Genomic DNA, 18693 nt, shown 5'->3' with positions numbered 1-18693 from the left:
CCCTTCACCCCTTAGTGCTATGGTAATGGTGTAGAGTTTTGGCGAGTGGGTTTTGGGGGGCTCAGCACACAAGGTAAGGGTGCTATGCACCTGGAAGCTATTTTTGTTTTGTTTTTTAAAGTTTTTTAAGTGCCCCCTAGGGTGCCCGGTTGGTGTCCTGGCATGTGAGGGGGGCCAGTGCACTACAAATGCTGGCTCCTCCCACGGCCAAATGCCTTGCATTTCGCCGGGTTTGAGATGGCCGGGCCCGGTTTCCATTATGGCTGAAAACCGAAGCCGGCCATCTCATATAAACCCGGTGATCCGCCGGCGATCCTGTTGTAAACCCAGCGAGCGATTTGGCCGGTGCCAAGCGTATTTTGAAAATGCGCTTGGCTCCACCCGCTTATAGCGCCGGCCCTGAAGATGGCCAGCCATCAATTTGGCCAGCGCCATTCAATTATGCCCCTCCATGTAACATATTTGGTAACTCAGCAATAAACTAAAGGCCAGAAGATCTGAAGCCTGGTGGCTATTCAACAACTTACCACAAAAACTGATAGGCAAATCATTTTATGTTTATGTTTAGAATATGTTTTATCTGTATTAGTTGTGCCTAATGGTTAGAGCAGGAGGCTGAGAACTAGGGAAGCCAGGGTTCAAATCCCACTGTGGCACCTTGAGATCATAGAGAAGTTTAACCCTTCAGGTACAAACCTAAATTGCAAGCCCTCCGGGGACAGGAAAATACCTACTGTACCAGAATGTAACTCTCATTGAGCTACATCTGAAAAAGGTGTGAGCTGAATCAAATACAGTGTCAGACATAGTGTGAAGAAATGCAAAACCCTACAACAGTCACTCAGGACCTATAAAGAAATTTCACCATACCATAATAGCACTAACTTCCAGGAGTTGCACAAGAACGGCCTACCTAGGAAAAGTAGGATGAACAAGCTCAACCAGGTTTGGAGACATCAGGGAGGCCAAAGGAACAAACAGCAAACCAACACCAGTATGGCGGAGAGAAAATGTATTGACACCTAAGTACTTGAGATGGCCACAATTTGGCGAATGCCTGTATCAGGGGTATTAATCCTTCGCTATAAAGAATATCAAAACTGTTGGTTTGAATCGGCATCTAATGTGACTGCGACTCTAAACTGTCAGTCTTTGTACTGCAGTTGTGTGTCAGAAACACTTTCATTCCAGTGTATCACTAGTTTTGCTGCAGCTCAATTTTGATATTCTTTATAGTGAAAAATTGATACCCTTGATGCAGGCACCCTCCAAAATGTGGCCACGTAAATTTTCTCTTCACCATAGTGGTGTTGGTTTGCTGCTTGTTCCTTTGACCTCCCTGTTGTCTCCAGACCAGGTTGGACTTGATCATTCTATGGATGGGCTTGTTGCCTCTTTAATATTCTCCTACCTAGGAAAAGACCACACTGTAGTATTCCAAGTGGGCAGTAGAACATAAATACACCTAATGGAAAACTAAACAAGTGGGTCGCTTCACGCATGTAGATTACAGATAGACCCTCACCAAGTATAGAATAACTAACCAAAAACTAAAAATAGAAATAAGTAGACAAAAATTATAAAGAAAAAAGCAACAAGAAGCTGGTGTCTGCATGCAGTGCAGCACCAAAGAAAAGAAACAGTGATGCATGCGCCCCTGTAAAGTGCAAAATATAAAGCTGGCAAATGTAAATTTCAAAAACGAATATATTTCAATTGCTGCATTAAAAATTAACAGAAAAAAGGGAAAATAATATGATGCCTTTCTATTGGACTTAACAATAAGGTGCTCATTTTCAAAGCAGATGGATGTGTCAAAATAGCCCCCTCCAAAAATCTATCTGCCAAAAATGTCCAAGTCATGATTTTCAAAAGGCAGAATTTGGATATTTTACACTGCAGTTCATCTAAATAGCAAGGGGGTATGTTTTGGGTGGGACTAGGGCAGGCCCCAAATTAGGACATCTTTCAGCAGTAATGGAACGGGCATGGTAAAAAAGGACATTTTTACTAGACCTGTGCCATGGAACACCTAGCACCCATCTGGGGTTAACCCTGCGGCCACCTGGAGGGTCTGTCCCCAGCACTGCTCAGGCCCGCTTGCACCTGGGCACGTGATCTATACTAGTACCTTCCACCCCACCGACTAGGTCCCACTTGCCTTTGGGTGAGTCTCCCACTGTTACGTTATTCCCTGGTGATATTTAGGACACTGGGAGTGCACTCCCAAGGGTCTCACAGTTCCTAGAAAGCACCCACAGACCCCAAACACAAACCACCAGGATTCTTAGTCCAGGACAAACAGAGCTAATAAATGAATTGATTTATTATCATAAAAAATTTGAACAGTGAACAATATAAAACAGATGGAAAAGCAAAAGGCAGTAACAGGTAACTGAATAAGGATCAATATTAAAATTATCAAAACACTTTGTTAATACCTGGGTAGCACCTGGGGAGTTTCAAGAAATTAACTGCTCACAAGTCTTAAATAGGATCTCAGGGCAGATATGTTTCTCCTCTGTACTCCCAAGCTAAAACTAATGAAAATCCAGTACCTCCTGGCTAGATTTTAACTCCAGGTCCAATCAGAGCTCAGGGCACCAACTTTGAAAGTATCTGGCCAATGGTACTGCAGATTGCCTTTCACCAAGCTTAATCTGGAAAAGAAAATGTATTTTTCTGCAACAGCATTAAAACCCCAAACAAACACCATCTGCTGGCCAATTAGGAAAAATACACTTCATGAAATAATACAGTTTACAGGCTTAGAAACCCACTGTTTTGTCACAACCTGTTTGTCATGTCCGGGGTACGAAAAGGTGCCATGATTGTACAGCTGATTACTGGAGGGATAAAGGCATGACCCCTTCTTCATCTCCCAGTGGTTACTGACCCCCTCCCTCCCTCCTAAGAAGTGAAATGTGACTGTGGATACCAGGCTGTATGACAGCTTCAGGTGTTATGGCCATTCCTAATAGAGCAGCAAGCAAGTGGAAGGAGTAGCCTAGTGGTCAATGCAGTGGACTTTGAACAACAGGACCCATGTGTAACTCCCACATTAACTCTTTTATTTCTATACATATATGTGAGCCCTCCCAGAACATAGAAATAACTACTATACATGCATGGTCTTGAGGCATTTTTTTGGCTTTGTAATGTTCATGGTCCTAGTATATTTTTGCTCCTGTAATAAGAACACTTGCATGGTCTTGAGGTGTTTGTGGTTCTCTAATGAAGCACATGTACATGGTTCTAGGGTAATTCAATAGCAGCCAATAAGTGCTCATAGCTTTAGGACTTGCTGATTCAGGAATCTGAGAGCAGTGAATCTTGAGGGGTAAGTTTTGATATATGGAGCCTTTGTTCCACTGCAGGACTCTGTGTCGGCTCTTCTGGAGCAGACGGCTGTGGAACTGGAGGCTGTCGAGAAGAGGCGTGAAGAAAGCAGAAGCACGTTGTGTTCAGGGGAGAACTGGTGTGTATAAACAGCAGTAATATGAAAGCAAGGGGGAGCGGCGAGAGATTTAGGAAGACCTGAAGTTCAAAAAAAAGATGAGGTCGATTCAATTTCTGGTCATCTTGGAACTACTGAATATCACTGGTTAAAGATACCCTGAAAACTTATCTGGGTATCTTAAACCCACAATCTGAGGCTGAGATAACTGCATACAGTTAGCCATATCGAGGGAATTCAGTAAATGGGGCTCAAACTTAGGCACTGGGAAGAGCCGTGCTAAACTCATATTCTGCAAAATGTGCTGTGCATAGAGCCCCCTTCGCAGCATACTAGCTTAGCACGGATTTCGCACCTAACTTTGCATGTGAGCAAACCTGTTGTAAATGCCAGCGCACAATTAATGGCAGTTGGGCACGTAAATGACACTTCTATATCTTGCCTAAATTCTGGAAATGCCCCTGATCCACTCAAGCCCCTCCCATGGCCTCGCCCCTCCCCCTTTGAGTTGCACACACCAAATTTGCATGCCTAACTTTGGGTGACTTATATAAAACCTGGGGGATAAATCGCAATTCTATAACTCATTCCCTGGTGTCTAGCGGCACCCCAACCCTGCCCCCTAACTTGACAAAAATCCCTGGTACCTAGTGGCACACACCCACCCCCCTCCCCCATACTCTAAGTGAGGCAGGAACAATGCCTATTCACTCTTGCCTCAGGCATCATCATCCACAAAATGGCGGCACCCTGCCTATCTTGGGATGCATTGGGATGGGGCCAGTCAAACATTTAAGATAATTCCTCCCTTACAAACCAGACTTGCACCATGCGGGGCAGGACACCGCCGTTTTTACGATGATGGTACCTGAGGCAGGAGTGAGTGGGCATCACTCCTGCCTCACTTAAGGTACAGGGGTGGATCAGATGGCTGCCACTAGACACCAAGGATTTTTTTTTTTTAGTTAAAGGGGAAGGGAGGGGTTCTGCTAGCCACCAGGGAGTGAGTTTTTTTTAATCAGGGGGGAGGATCCTGGGGTACCTGTGGGAGGAATAGATTGGTCAGGTGGTTGGGGTTGCCACTAGACACCAGAGCTGGGGCTGATGCAGATAGCTTTCTGGGGCAGGGTAGTTGGGTTGGGAGGAGCAAAGGAGTGCTTGTATTTTCTAATCAGCCCTTCTACACTGCCTTGGAACAGGTGTATATGTTCTCTGCGGAAGCTTGTGTGGTCAAAACTTCATTTGTTAAATTGTGCATGCAGCAGGATAGCAAATTCACCACATTTGCATGTGATGTGTGTTCAGGGTTTCTGTTCGAGTCAACAGGCATGCAGAAACCCTTTCAGTGTTCCTGAGCCAACATTAATGGTGCGGGAACATTCTGTATGGTTCTACAGCTCCCATGGTGCCACTTCATGCTCAGTTTTTTGAAAGACATTCTGCCCAATATTTAAAGTGATTTAAACAGACAGGAAAGGCTCCAGCCTGTTTAAATACCTCATGGCCACTGAACCACAGATATTCAGCGGCACTTAGACGGTACTTAACTATAAATGGCACTAAATATCAACTCTGATAGATCATTAAAAAAGTGGGTAGGTCAGGGGTGGTACATGGGGTGGGGGTGGGTGGGAAGGAGCCAGCAGTAACGCAGGTGCCGGCAATATTTATGCCAGGAGCTGCATAGCTAAGCAGGTGAATTTAGGACTACATTTGAGCAGTCCTAAATTTGGCTGCTTAGCTATGCAAAGGCTGGCACCCGCCTAACTTTTAAAATGTTCCCCAGCTCCTCCATTCCTCCTCTGCTCTTATCCCATTCTGATCCCCTTCCCCTCCCCCAAAATAGCCCCTCCTTCTGACCCCCCACCATTACAGTAGGTCCACCCCAGGTCTACCTAACATCTCTGGTGGTCAGGTAGAGGCACTGGGGGCAGGAGCAAACCCCACCTGCTCCTGCCACCAGTGGCTGCCTTATCAAAATGGCTGCCACAACTACTACTACTACTACTTAACATTTCTAGAGCGCTACTAGGGTTACGCAGCGCTGTACAGTGCAGCCTCGTGGTGAATGCACCATGCGATGTGCATAACTTATAGTGCTCTATAAGTTACAGGTGTAAGTTGAAGATATACTCATGCCCCTCCCATTCTCTGCCTACATGTGCCCCCTTGCAGTTAGTGTGTAAGCGCAATACTGCCTGTCTTAAAGAATAGCTTATAGTCTGTGTAAAGATTGCATCCCCTCGATGTGGGTGTAGGTCTGTGTGTTGTGGAAGTTAGAGGGCAAGGGCTGCTGGGACCTATGGTGGTCATGGAGGAAAAGTACACGAGTAAATTGCATTTTCAAATTTCTGCACCTATGTTTCCAGCAAAATTGTATCCATACCAAAAGTACCACTACTTTACACCCATGGCAGGTTTCAAAGAGAAGCTTCTTGTGTGCTTTGGCTTTGGAAATTGGTGCAAAAACTGTAGGTAAAAACAATTTATGTCAAATCTCAAGGACTTTTTGTGACTGTGAATTGTACCTCATGCTGGCGGCAGTAGCTATGCTAAATTGGTGCTGGGATGGAAGAGCTGGGTGAGGCGCTGGCACTCATGCTGATAGGAGTTGACTGTTCTGTAATAGGCCAGATTATGATGAAGATGCCACAGAGGAGGAGGAGGAGGCCAGTGAGAATGAGGAAGCCTATACTGAAGAGGAAGATCCAGCAGTGGAAGTGCCTACAGAAACAGCAGCTCTGAAGGTAAGGGAAAGGTTAACATCGAGAGATATGGCTGGGCTTTGAACTATAGCTCTCTAATAGAGGCGTGCTTCTCCAGATAGCCGAGGCCTTTGGACAATAAGTTCTGCTAATGACAGCCCTTACCTGATGAAACAAATTAATATGATGTGCTATCCCGACTGTACTTAAGCTTTGTGTTCAAACTCACTAATTACCCGTGAGATGCCAGCAATATCATCTGATCATAAATTAGGAAAGATAGCCCATAATAAACCTTGCAAAGCACCAGTAACAAAATTTAGTGCCAGATAATAGCCACATTCTAGAGAAACCAACTGGATAAAGTGTTGTGCCATATGCTCAGACTTTTGAGTAATTCCAGACAGATGCTGATTATGCTAAATAACACCCTTGGCATTCGTGGGCATGTAATCATTAGAAGACACTAGGAACTTTCTACACAGACCATAGAAGGTGCTGGGGGGGGGGGGGGGGGTGGAGTAAGGGGCCATATCCAGAGCAGAATGTTTGAGCTGTCAGCTCCAGCATGTGAAGTCTGCATTCCTGGATTTCAAAGGGTTTAAAGCTGAACTTTGGGAGTTAAGAGCCTAAATTGGCATCTCTGAAATTTAGCTAGGGCTGAGTCACTAAATTTAGGTGTTAAATTTAACTAGAACCCTAAAATGTGGGTGGCTATGGAGGCAGATCGAGGGTGAGAAAAAAGTTAGGAGTATGGCACTAATTTTCACTTAAATTTAGTTGACCTTTCAACTGAAAACTTAGACTCGAGGTTGACTGAAAAGCATCTAACTCAGATGTTGAAATTTAAGAGCCTGGTATTAGAAATCCATGAACTGTGTCCTTTGTACGTGACCTAGAGGCGTATTTTCAAAGCACTTAGACTTACTATAGAACTTTGTAAGTCTAAGTGCTTTGAAAATGAGCCCCCTAATCTCTTGCTTCATTGCTAGTCCTCTCCTTTCCTCATACCCTTCAAAGACTTCAGTTACGGTTTTGGAGACTTTTCAGGACATTTACTGGAGAAATTATGATTTTTATTTTTTTTTTGAGACTGAGCTAGATTACCAGTAACTGAATTCTCAGAAGCTGAACGTGCTGGAGCCTTGAGAAAGACAGAGAACCATGGGACAAAACTATTGCAGTCTCCTGGAAGTCATAGATCTAAAAAGCAACAGTGCTGGAGAACCATGGGATAAATCTGCTAATGGAAATCACGGGATAAAGCTGCCGGTGGAGAGTCCAGCAGGATGGAGAATCATGGGAACGTATTACAGCTACATTAGAATCATTACACTGGCTGTCAGTTGTTTATAGAATTGAATTTAAGGTCTTTACCTTGATTCTCAAGGCACTGAATGATGTGGGATCACCTCAGTTGGTGTTAATTCTTAAAATGTATAAACTGGCTTGGGCATTAAGGGTTGTTTATTAGGTGTACGTGCTACTACTTTTCAAATTGCAGGGCCTAAGCTTTGGAATTCTCTTGCCATTGAAAATGTGTAAGATTGAAACATTGCTTACTTTTAGAACACAGTTCAAAATGTTTTTGTTTTTGAAAGCATTTGGGGAAGCAAGGGATAACAGGATGGATGGGTAGGTATACGACAACTGGAACAATTACTGCCATTAGGTGTCTTGATGATGTGTTTTTAATATTATGTATGTGATTTTTGGAATCCACCAAAAATGTAGGATTGTGCAGAATAGAAATTTGGATAAATAAAAATAAATAAAACTACTGGTGGAGAGTCTAGCAGGATGGAGAATTGTGGGATAAAACTACTGGTGGAGAATCCATTCTTTCTGCACATAATCTCTCTGCTTGAAACACTCTATTTGCTCACACTCAGGCAGATGATACAAGCCCCATGCTGTTCCAAAAAGTGCTCTAAAATTAGCACTGGAACAGCACAGGGCTATACCGCCCCTATGATCAGAGCTAATAGCATGCAAATATAGGCACGCAATTAGCTCTGATCATAGGGGTGCTCTTGCAGGAGGATTGTGCCTGGACATGCCCCCAAGGCACAATCCTACCACAGAAGTTGTTGGACAGGTCCAGGCTGAAAAAAAAAAAAGTCCGGACCTGTCAAACATTGCAAGGGGCTGGAGGTCCTGTTGACCTCCAGACTCCCCCCTCCCCCCAATAGTGCATCCCCGCCTGGCCAGCCAGACCTGATCTGATGACCCAGCCCCCCGACGGAAGACGAACTGAAGACCCCCCATGACAGAAAAGACATCCCTGGTGGTCTAGCACCTCCTCCCTTACCCCAACCCTTTCTTTTCTCCCCACCACTGATACATTGTCATGTCCATACAAATGATTCATTCCCTACTGATTAATTCTGTCTGGTTCTCCATTACCTTTACAATTGAAATAGAGTTTCAGGGAGTGTAGTAATTTTTGGTTTTAAAACGTTTCTTCATTGCAGGTGGATAAAGAAACAAACACTGAAAGTCTAGCTCAGCCTTCAACTGTAGTGCGGCCAAAAGATAAGAGACCAGCAAACCCACTGCAAACCCCCTTCATCAGAGGCAGCGCCATCATCCGATCGAAGACCTTCTCACCGGGGCCCCAGAGCCACTACATTTGCCGGGTAAGGAAACTCCTAATATAGCAATAACATCCTTGTCCGGTACACCTAATGAGAAATTCTTAAGGGTTTTGCACACAATTTTTTTTATTTTGTTGCTCATTTTTGTTTGTTTGTTTTTTTGTTTATTTAAAACAAAAGAAAAATGTTAAAAAGAGAGCTAAAACAAAGCATAATTTAAAAAATGCCAGGTCCAGTCATCACAAACACAAATCTAAAACAACCTCTCAAGATGATCCCCAGCCCACACCCTGCAACAGGGTACCCTATCAGGCTTTAAGGCATGGCCTGGTGGGCTGTGTGCTGTTAGAGTTGGAACCAGAATTAGGAGATATGATAGCGTCAATGTTTTCACCAGGGGCGTAGCTAGGTGGGGCCACGGGGGCATGGGCCCTTGCAGATTTAGCCATGGCCCCCCTGTTTCCACCTCCCCTCCCCACCACACCACATTCAACTCCCCTCCCGCTGCCATCAGGTAACTTTGCTGGCAGGGGTCCCCAACTCCCACCAGCCGAAGTCCTCTTCAGCGCCGGTCTCCGGCACGTTGCTGATCTGGATTCTGTTTCTGTGAGTCCTGACGTCCTGCACGACGTCAGGACTCACAGAAACAGAATCCAGATTAGCGAACGCGCTGAAGGGAACTTCGGCTGGCGGGGGTTGGGGACCCCTGCCAGCAAAGGTACCTGGTGGTGGCGGGGGAGGGTTAGCGGCGGCAGTAGGGGGGGGTCGAAAGGGACGTGGAGGGGCAGCGCCGCCGCCAGGGGGGGCCTAAAATGTGCCCCCTCACCTTGGGCTCTGGACCCCCCTCCTGCCAGTCTGGCTTCGCCCCTGGTTTTCACCTTTCCTTCTAAGGGTAAAAGGAGACTACAGCTCTTTGAAAGGTCTTTGGCTGTTCAAGCCACAAGACTGGAAGGATATTGCTGGAATGTTCCTTTTCACAATTCTCTCTTCTGTTTAGTAGAGAGGTGTGGTAGCCGTGGTAGTCCACTCTTAAAGGTTATTAATAGAAATAAAACAAAATAAAAAAGAAGATCAAAACTTTCTTATTTAAGAAATACGCATTATAAGAAGGCTTTGTTCATTTTTAAGTGGTTTATGTAATTCCCAGAGTTTTGTTCTGGTCTCTTTTTTTGATGTCTGTAACCTGCTTGGAACTGAAAGGTGGTAACGGGCATGTAAGTCCAGATGTGATGTAGTGTAATGTAATTGAAAAATAAGGGGACCTTTTACTAAGCTGCAATCCTAACACAGTTTAAAATGGCATATGGTGAGGTGTCCTGCGTTAACTGCCAAATTAACACACGCTAATCTACACACTAAAAAATATTTGTATTTTTGCGGAGGAGGAGGTGTGTCAGGGGGGTGGAAAGTGTGTGCTCCTGTGCTCATCTATATTAGCGCACGCTAACTGGTTTACGTAGGATTACCACATACACTCTTACTGTCTACAAAATGGGTGGCAGTATATGCTCATGTGGTAATTTGTTTTAATGGCTGCGCACTAACGGCAGCATTAGTGCATGTCCATGAATACAAAAAATAGAAAATCGGCCATTTTACAGCTGCAGCAAATATGGCCTTAGCACACAGGAAAAACTCGTGCTATGCAAGAGTGCTCTACAGCCACTTTTTGCCACAGCTTAGTAAAAGGAGGGGAACAGGAACACAGCAGAGCTCTGAGCCCTGCAACAGTCCAGAGCAGGGGCGTAGCCAGACCTCACTGTGGAAGGTAGCCAGACCTCACAGTGGGAGGGTACCAGAGCCCGAGGAGCCCCCCCCCCCCACCCCACAGCAGCAAATACCTTGGATGGCAGGGGTCCCCAACCCCCACCAGCTGAAGCCTTCTCCAGCGCCGCATTCCCTGCCCTGCTCTCTCTTCCTCCTCACGTCCTGCATGCTCAATTTCACTGAAAGGAGTGTGCAGGACACGAGGAGGAAGAGTGAGCTGGGCAGGGAACGCTGCAACGCTGGAGCCTGGCATTGGACAAGGCTTCAGCTGGCGGGGGTTGGGGACTCCTGCCAGCAAAACCAGGGGCCCAGATGAAATTTTTGGGGGGACCAGGCCCCCATGGCCCCACCTAGCTACGTCACTGCTCCAGAGGCCCCACACCAATTTTTTAATTTGTTGCTACAGGCCAGGTCCCTGGGTTCCTTCTGGTTAATAGTGTTGACGAGACAAGGTGAAGTGACGTGAGGGGAGGGAACAGAAGAGAAAGAGAAGGGCTGGTATGAAAAAATATCTCGTGTGCTGGTATTTCGCAACAGTTTGCCTCTTCTGTTATTTCATGCAGATTTTAGATTTATTACTCACCTTTTTCAAATGTTTATTTTTATTTAAACTTAATAGACTGTATCCTCCGTAACAGCAATCAAAGCGGTTTACATGATTTCAAAATTAAAAAGAAATAAAAGAGGAACGCCATTCAGTAATAGGACAGATAAATAGTAAGGAAATAGAAAGAAAGAGGTCTTAATAAGGGACTTAAGTAAGGACAGGTGAGTGACTCTGGTTGCTAATGTATCAGGACCTCTGGTGTCACATTGAAAGCTTTAGTGAATAAATACATTTTTAACCCTGTTCTAAACCTGAAATGGGAGAGTTCTGAACCCAGGTAGATTTGCATAGCATTCCATTGGAGAGGTGCATTGCAAAAGAATGCCAATTGTCTTGTGGATTCAAAGCCAGCTTAACCAATAGAGGAAATTGAAAGGTAAAACTCTTGTACATGCCAGCATATAGGGTTTAGTAAGAGGAGGCAAGTGCCCTCCGCTCCCACTCCCCCCTCACTCTCTCCTCAATCACTGGCTGACTACTTCCGCGACAAGGTGCAAAAGATCAACCTTGAGTTCACTACCAAGCCACCTCCTCCTCTTCACCCTTCAACCCTCTCCTTCAACCAACCAACCTAGACCTCCTTCTCCTCCTTTCCTGATATCTCCGAGGAGGAAACCGCCCGCCTTCTTTCCTCCTCAAAATGCACCACTTGTTCCTCTGATCCCATCCCCACCAACTTACTTAACACCATCTCTCCTACTATCACCCCCTCCATCTGTCATATCCTCAACCTCTCTCTCTCCACTGCAACTGTCCCCGACACCTTCAAGCATGCCGTAGTCACGCCACTCCTCAAAAAACCATCACTAGACCCTACCTGTCTCTCCAACTACTGCCCCATCTCCCTCCTACCCTTCCTCTCCAAGATACTTGAGCGCGCAGTCCACAGCCGCTGCCTTGATTTTCTCTCCTCTCATGCCATCCTCGATCCGCTTCAATCCGGTTTTCGCCCTCTTCACTCGAAAGAAACAGCACTCTCTAAAGTCTATAATGACCTGTTCCTTGCCAAATCCAGAGGCCACTACTCCATCCTCATCCTCCTCGATCTATCCGCTGCTTTTGACACTGTCAATCATGACTTACTTCTTGCCACACTTTCCTCATTTGGGTTCCAGGGCTCTGTCCTCTCCTGGCTCTCCTCTTATCTCTCCCACTGCACCTTCAAAGTTCACTCTCATGGATCTTCCTCCACCCCCATCCCCTTATCTGTTGGTGTTCCCCAGGGATCTGTCCTTGGACCCCTTCTCTTCTCAATCTACACCTCTTCCCTGGGCTCCCTGATCTCATCTCATGGTTTCCAGTATCATCTCTATGCTGATGACACCCAACTGTATCTCTCCACACCAGACATCACCGAGGAGACCCAGGCAAAGGTATCAGCCTGCTTATCTGACATTGCTGCCTGGATGTCCAACCGCCACCTGAAACTGAACATGTCCAAGACCGAGCTTATCGTCTTTCCACCAAAACCCACTTCTCCTCTTCCTCCACTTTCTATCTCAGTTGATAACACCCTCATTCTCCCCGTCTCATCTGCCCGCAACCTCGGAGTCATCTTTGACTCCTCTCTCCTTCTCTGCGCATATCCAGCAGATAGCCAAGACCTGTCGCTTCTTCCTCTTTAACATCAGCAAAATTCGCCCTTTCCTCTCTGAACACACCACCCGAACTCTCGTCCACGCTCTCATTACCTCTCGCCTGGACTACTGCAACTTACTCCTCACCGGCCTCCCACTTAGCCATCTATCCCCCCTTCAATCTGTTCAGAACTCTGCTGCACGTCTCATATTCCGCCAGAACCGATATACTCGTATCACCCCTCTCCTCAGGTCACTTCACTGGCTTCCGATCAGATACTGCATTCAATTCAAGCTTCTCCTTCTTACCTACAAATGCACTCAGTCTGCTGCCCCTCACTATCTTTCTACCCTCATCTCCCCTTACGTTCCCGCCCGTAACCTCCGTTCACAGGATAAATCCCTCCTCTCAGTACCCTTCTCCACCACCGCCAACTCCAGGCTCCGCTCATTCTGCCTTGCCTCACCCTATGCTTGGAACAACCTTCCTGAACCCTTACGCCAAGCCCCCTCCCTGCCCGTCTTCAAGTCTTTGCTTAAAGCCCACCTCTTCAATGCTGCATTCGGCACCTAACCCTTACCGTTCAGTGAATCCAGACTGCCCCAATTTGACTGCCCCTATCGGACCGACCGTTCACTTGTCTATTAGATTGTAAGCTCTTTGAGCAGGGACTGTCTCTCTTTGTTAAATTGTACAGCGCTGCATAACCCTAGTAGCGCTCTAGAAATGTTAAGTAGTAGTAGTACGATGTTGGTTAGGAGAGTCTTATGTTAGTAACTTGAACTGGATTCTAGAGGCAATAAGAAGCCAGTGGCCTTGGCTGAGCAAAGGGGTAACATATGGGACAGTAATAGCAGCTGTATTTTGAGTGGTAGGTCTTTTCAATTACTAATTGTAGTTTTTGTTTTTTTAATTGTTCTGTGCCTAGACCTGAGCTCAGATGTGGCGGTATATCAAGTTTTACTACACTATAAACCCAGAGAAAGGGGTCTGGTGAGGGAGGATAATATATCAATAAGATATGGAACAGATAGGAAAACATATCCAATTGAATGAAAAGAGGCTTAGGATGTGTGATATGTGGAGAAGAAAGTTCAGAAAGCAAGAACAAATTGTGGACAGTTAAGAACTACGACACCACTTCTTCTGGAGGCATGAGAAGTAGAGAATGCTGAGTAATTAAGGGGAAAACATGTGAAAGAATCGCCTCCTCTCCATTCTGCAATCAGACCACAGTCAAACAAAGTAACACGGGAAGAGAGGCTTGACTAATATCACATATGGCAGTAGTTTTAGAATGAAGTGATCTACAGTTTATGGGGAAAAATGGCAGGGTGAGAGGATTATCAGGGGAGGAGTAGAGGGATTTTCAGGGGCAAAAACTGCAGTCAAGAGAAGACAGGGGACTAACCATCATATGCATTAGGAAATGGTTGAACAGAACACAGAGAAAAACAGACCACCAAAACAGCAATCCCAGTGAACTGGAATAGGTCAAGAGGCAGTCAATGACACTGGCAGAAAAATAAAAAAAATTGGCATACCATACAGTGGTAAATGGCAGTGTTTAAAAAAAACAGTAGGAAGAGAGAAAATCAAGAGTTATATATTGGTTATAGGAATCACCCAGGAGTCGCCCCAAGAAGCATTACCTGCTCCTTGGGTGTGCTTCTTTGGCAAGCACCACATGTGACCAGCTGAAGCAGACAGCTCCCCTGCACAGGGAGCAGATAAGGCAGAAGAGCCAAAGATTCTATTTTAAACAAGGTCTTAGAGGAGACAGTTAAGGCTAGGGATATGGGAAAACCTGGGGGGCAGAAACCCCATATGCCTTCTTCACTGAAAACCAGGCAAATGTTAGTGCCAGTATCCACTGGGGGGAAGGGAGAAAGAAATCCCCAGTACTTAACTTTTAAAGGGGTGGATGCTTCACTCTACCGAAAAATGTATATTACACACAATCCAAACGTTCTAGCATTTATTTATTTATTTGTTACATTTGTATCCCACATTTTCCCACCTATTTGTAGGCTCAATGTGGCTTACATAGTATCGGAGAGGCGTTTGCAGACTCCGGTGAGAACAAATACAAAGTGATGTTATGGTAAGATAAAGTTCATGTGGCATGACCACATTGGGGAAACGTACATCGGAAGAGTTGAGTGTTGTCCATTACGTACTTTAGTTTTGTTGTGTTGCAGGGATCAGGCATTTACGTTGGATCGGTGGGGTATGCCTTTTTGAACAGGTTAGTTTTTAGTGATTTCTGGAAGTTTAGGTGTTCGTACGTCGTTTTCAAGGCTTTTGGTAGTGCGTTACATAATTATGTGCTTATATAGGAAAAGCTGGACGCGTAAGTTGATTTGTATTTAAGTCCTTTGCAGCTTGGGTAGTGCAGATTTAGATATGATTCTGATGTGTTTCTAGTTGGTAAGTCGATCAAGTCTGTCATTTATCCCGGGGCTTCACCGTAGATAATTTTGTGGACTAGGGTACAGATTTTGAAGGCAATGCGTTCTTTAATTGGGAGCAAGTATAGTTTTTCGCAGAGGGGTTTTGCACTTTCAAATCATGTTTTTCCGAATATAAGCCTAGCTGCCATGTTTTCAGCGGTCTGGAGTTTCTTTAATGTTTGTTCTTTGCATCCTGCATAAATTCCATTGCAGTAGTCTACGTGGCTTAGCACCATTGATTGTATCAGGTTGCAGAATGTATCCTTCGGGAAGAATTGTTTCAGGCGTTTGAGTTTCCATATTGAGTGGAACATTTTCTTTGTTGTGGATGCCGTTTGGCTCTCTAGTTGCAGTCTATTATAACTCTGAGGATTTTCAGGCTGTCTGATATAGGAAGGGTGTAGTCTGGGGTGTTGGTGTTTGCAGGGTTGTCCGCGCTGTGTTGGGATGAGACAGTGAGTTTTTTCTTTGTTGAGTTTTAGTTGAAATGCATTTGCCCATGATGTTCAGGCTGAGCTTGATTTCGTTGGTGATTTCTGTCAGATTGGTATTGTACAGAATGTGTATTATGACATTGTCTGCATATATGGAATCATGGCATGCTCAAAGTAATGAGCATGCAAATTTATGCTGTGTTAAAATTGTGGCAGTAATCTGCTGCTGGCTGCAAGATGTCAAGTTTCCTGTCAGTACCTGGGTGGTGATTGGCTCAGGCACTGACAGAGAAGTTGACATTAAAAAAAACAAAACAAAACATAAGCATTCTTCTGCATGCATCAGCCCTTTACTCCCAATCCAACCCCTCTTCCCACCTCCTCTAAACATATTCCTGGTGTGAACCACCCACCCCAGCCCCACATACCACACTTCCCCACCTTATCCCCAAACCTTAAAAAATGACCTGGTGTTCCTGTGCCCCCCCTAGTCCCCTCCCTCCCAGGTACAAAATACACTGGTGGTCAAGTGCCCCCCCCCCCCAGCCCTCTGTTCCTCCAGTCACAAATTGCCCTGTTGGTCTAGCAGAAGCCCACCCCAGACCCCCAAACCTTAAAGGAGGTAGGAGCAATACCCACTTGCTCCTGTCTCTCAATGCTGTCATCTTCAAAATGGTGGTACCCCCCTGTGGTGCATACTGGGATGCACTGGGTAGTGCCTATCCACCATACAAGGGAACAGTTGTCCCTGATAGCTGGCTGGAGTGTGGACCTACTGCATCCCGGGAGTCAGTGTGGGAAGAGCTGTACAGCTGGCTTATCTGAGCCACAGCAGCAGGGCTTAGAGGGGAAGTTTTCCACCTTACTGTAAGTAGTGGAAGCAATTAACTGGGTTGGGGAGAATGACAGTGCTGGGAGTCAGAAGCCTGATGATCAGGAAGGCTGAAGCTGTAAAGCAGAGAGAAGCTAGCCTCAGCTTATATGATGTAGAGGGGAGGTAAAAGGAATTAGGGAGAGGGACTAGGAGTCTAGGAGCCCTGTATGCTTAGCCTACCTCAGGTGTCCTTTTACTAAGGTGCGCTGAAAAATGGGCTGTACTAGTTTAGGCGCATGTTTTGGGTGCACGCAGATCCATTTTTCAGCACACCTGTGAAAAAGGCCTTTTAAAATTTTTTTGCTGAAAATAGACGTGCTGCAAAATAAAAATTGGCGCACGTCCATTTTGGGTCTGAGACCTTACCGCCAGCCATTGACTTAGTGGTAAGGTCTCACACGGTAACCGTGCGGTAATCATCTACGCGCGTAGAATGACGATTACCGCTCGGTTTCCGCCACATGCAGGAAAATAAAAATTATTGTCCGGTGCGTGTAAAAAATGAAATTACTGCCCAGACCACGCGGTAGCCGGGTAGTAACTCAAAATTGACGCGCATAGTAAAAGAGCCCCTCAGTAAATTGTATGTTAAGCTGTTCTGTAAATAGTCTGTGAAGCAAGGAAGCTTAGACAGGGGACTGGGTTGAGTACTTTGTGTATACCCCTCTATCGATGATGTAATTACATTACAAATGAACAGTTATAGTTACATTTTTATTCATTTATTTATTTGTTGCATTTGTACTCCACATTTTCCCACCTATTTTCAGGCTCAGTGTGGCTTACATAGTACTGTGAGGCGTTACCATCTCCGGTGATGAAACAAATACAGAATAATGTTAAAGAGAATGAGATATATGCGTTACAGACACATTAGAGGAACGAGAGAGGACGAGTTATATAATGTTCATTGCAAGTTTTGGTTTCGTTGTGTTGCTGAATTCAGGCACTTAAGTTGGGTCAGTAGGGTATGCCTTTTCAAACAGATCGGTCTTTAGTGATTTCCGGAAGTTGAGATGGTCAAGCGTTGTCTTTATGGCTTTCGGTAATTCATTCCATAGTTGCGGATTCCATAGGATTCCACAGGAGAATCTGGATCCGTAAATTGATTTGTACTTGAGTCCTTTGCAGCTAGGGTGGTGAAGATTTTGGTATGTTCGTGATGTTCTGATTGTGTTTCTGGATGGCAGGTCTATGAGGTCAGTCATATAACCTGGGGCTTCACCATAGATAATCTTGTGGACTAGGGTGCAGATTTTGAAAGTAATACATTCTTTGATTGGGAGCCAGTGCAGTTTTTCTCGTAGGGGTTTGGCGCTGTCAAATCACGATTTTCCAAATATAAGCCTGGCTGCTGTGTTTTGAGCAGTCTATAGTTTCTTTATGAGTTGTTCTTTGCATCCTGCATAAAGTCCATTGCAGTAGTCAGCTTGGCTGAGTACCATTGATTACATCGGGTTGTGGAAGGTTGCCCTTGGGAAGAATGGTTTCATGCGTTTAAGTTTCCACATTGAGTGGAACATTTTCTTAATTGTAGAGTTAACTTGGGTCTTGAGTGTAAGGTTTCGGTCGATTGTGACACCAAGGATTTTCAGGCTATCTGAAATGGGGAGGGCGTAGTCTGGGGTGACTAAGTTTGTGGGTATATTCATGTTATATTGTGATGAGAGGATAACGCAGTGTGTTTTTTCTACATTGAGTTTTAGTTAGAATGCGTTTGCCCATGAGTTCATGATATGGAAGCCGAGGTTGATTTCGTTGGTGATTTCTGTCAGATCACTTTGAAAGGGATGTATATTGTGACATCCTCATCAGAGAAAAACCACACGGAGTGTGGAGGTGCACTTGATCCCCACAGGACAAAAAAGCGAAAACAAAAAAAGGGGTGGGGAAAATAGGCTCTATTCAAACAATGGGGCAGACGTATAAATTAGTTAAAACAATGATTTTTATTGTGAATAGGTGACTCAACACAGCCGTGTTTCAGCGCCGTAGCACCTTCCTCAGGAGTCTTCCGGAAGTGTTTCAATCTTTGGGGTGATTGGCACACTGGGGAAAAACACTAGGGGATACACAATCCTTTCTTCCAAAGGAGTATTCAATGGTTAGATGGGTAACACTCAGGAAGATAATGGCATAAAGAAATGCACAGTTCCTCCTTAAGAGCGGGCGAGTGGCGATGCAAAAATCTCAAGAATATTTGCACATCCAATATTTGCCA

The 18693-nt window shown here is 45.2% G+C and overlaps 1 protein-coding gene across 2 annotated transcripts in view; it reads left to right on the top strand.

The window, feature by feature from the left end:
* Positions 1 to 18693, top strand: part of WWC1 (WW and C2 domain containing 1) — a 439489-nt gene that overhangs the window by 381319 nt on the left and 39477 nt on the right. Inside the window, exons 17-19 of one of the 2 annotated variants that reach the window (XM_030211705.1) lie at positions 3378 to 3478; positions 6087 to 6204; positions 8637 to 8801. In XM_030211705.1, coding sequence (XP_030067565.1) covers positions 3378 to 3478; positions 6087 to 6204; positions 8637 to 8801 — 384 coding nt within the window. Of the gene's footprint in view, positions 1 to 3377; positions 3479 to 6086; positions 6205 to 8633; positions 8802 to 18693 lie in introns of both variants that reach the window. The other variant, XM_030211704.1, reaches the window with a different exon arrangement.

This window comes from Microcaecilia unicolor, chromosome 8 (assembly GCF_901765095.1).
Source record: "Microcaecilia unicolor chromosome 8, aMicUni1.1, whole genome shotgun sequence".
NCBI classification, from domain to species: domain Eukaryota; kingdom Metazoa; phylum Chordata; class Amphibia; order Gymnophiona; family Siphonopidae; genus Microcaecilia; species Microcaecilia unicolor.
Note: the sequence above shows the minus strand (reverse complement) of the source record. Positions and strands in the feature narration are given on the sequence as shown.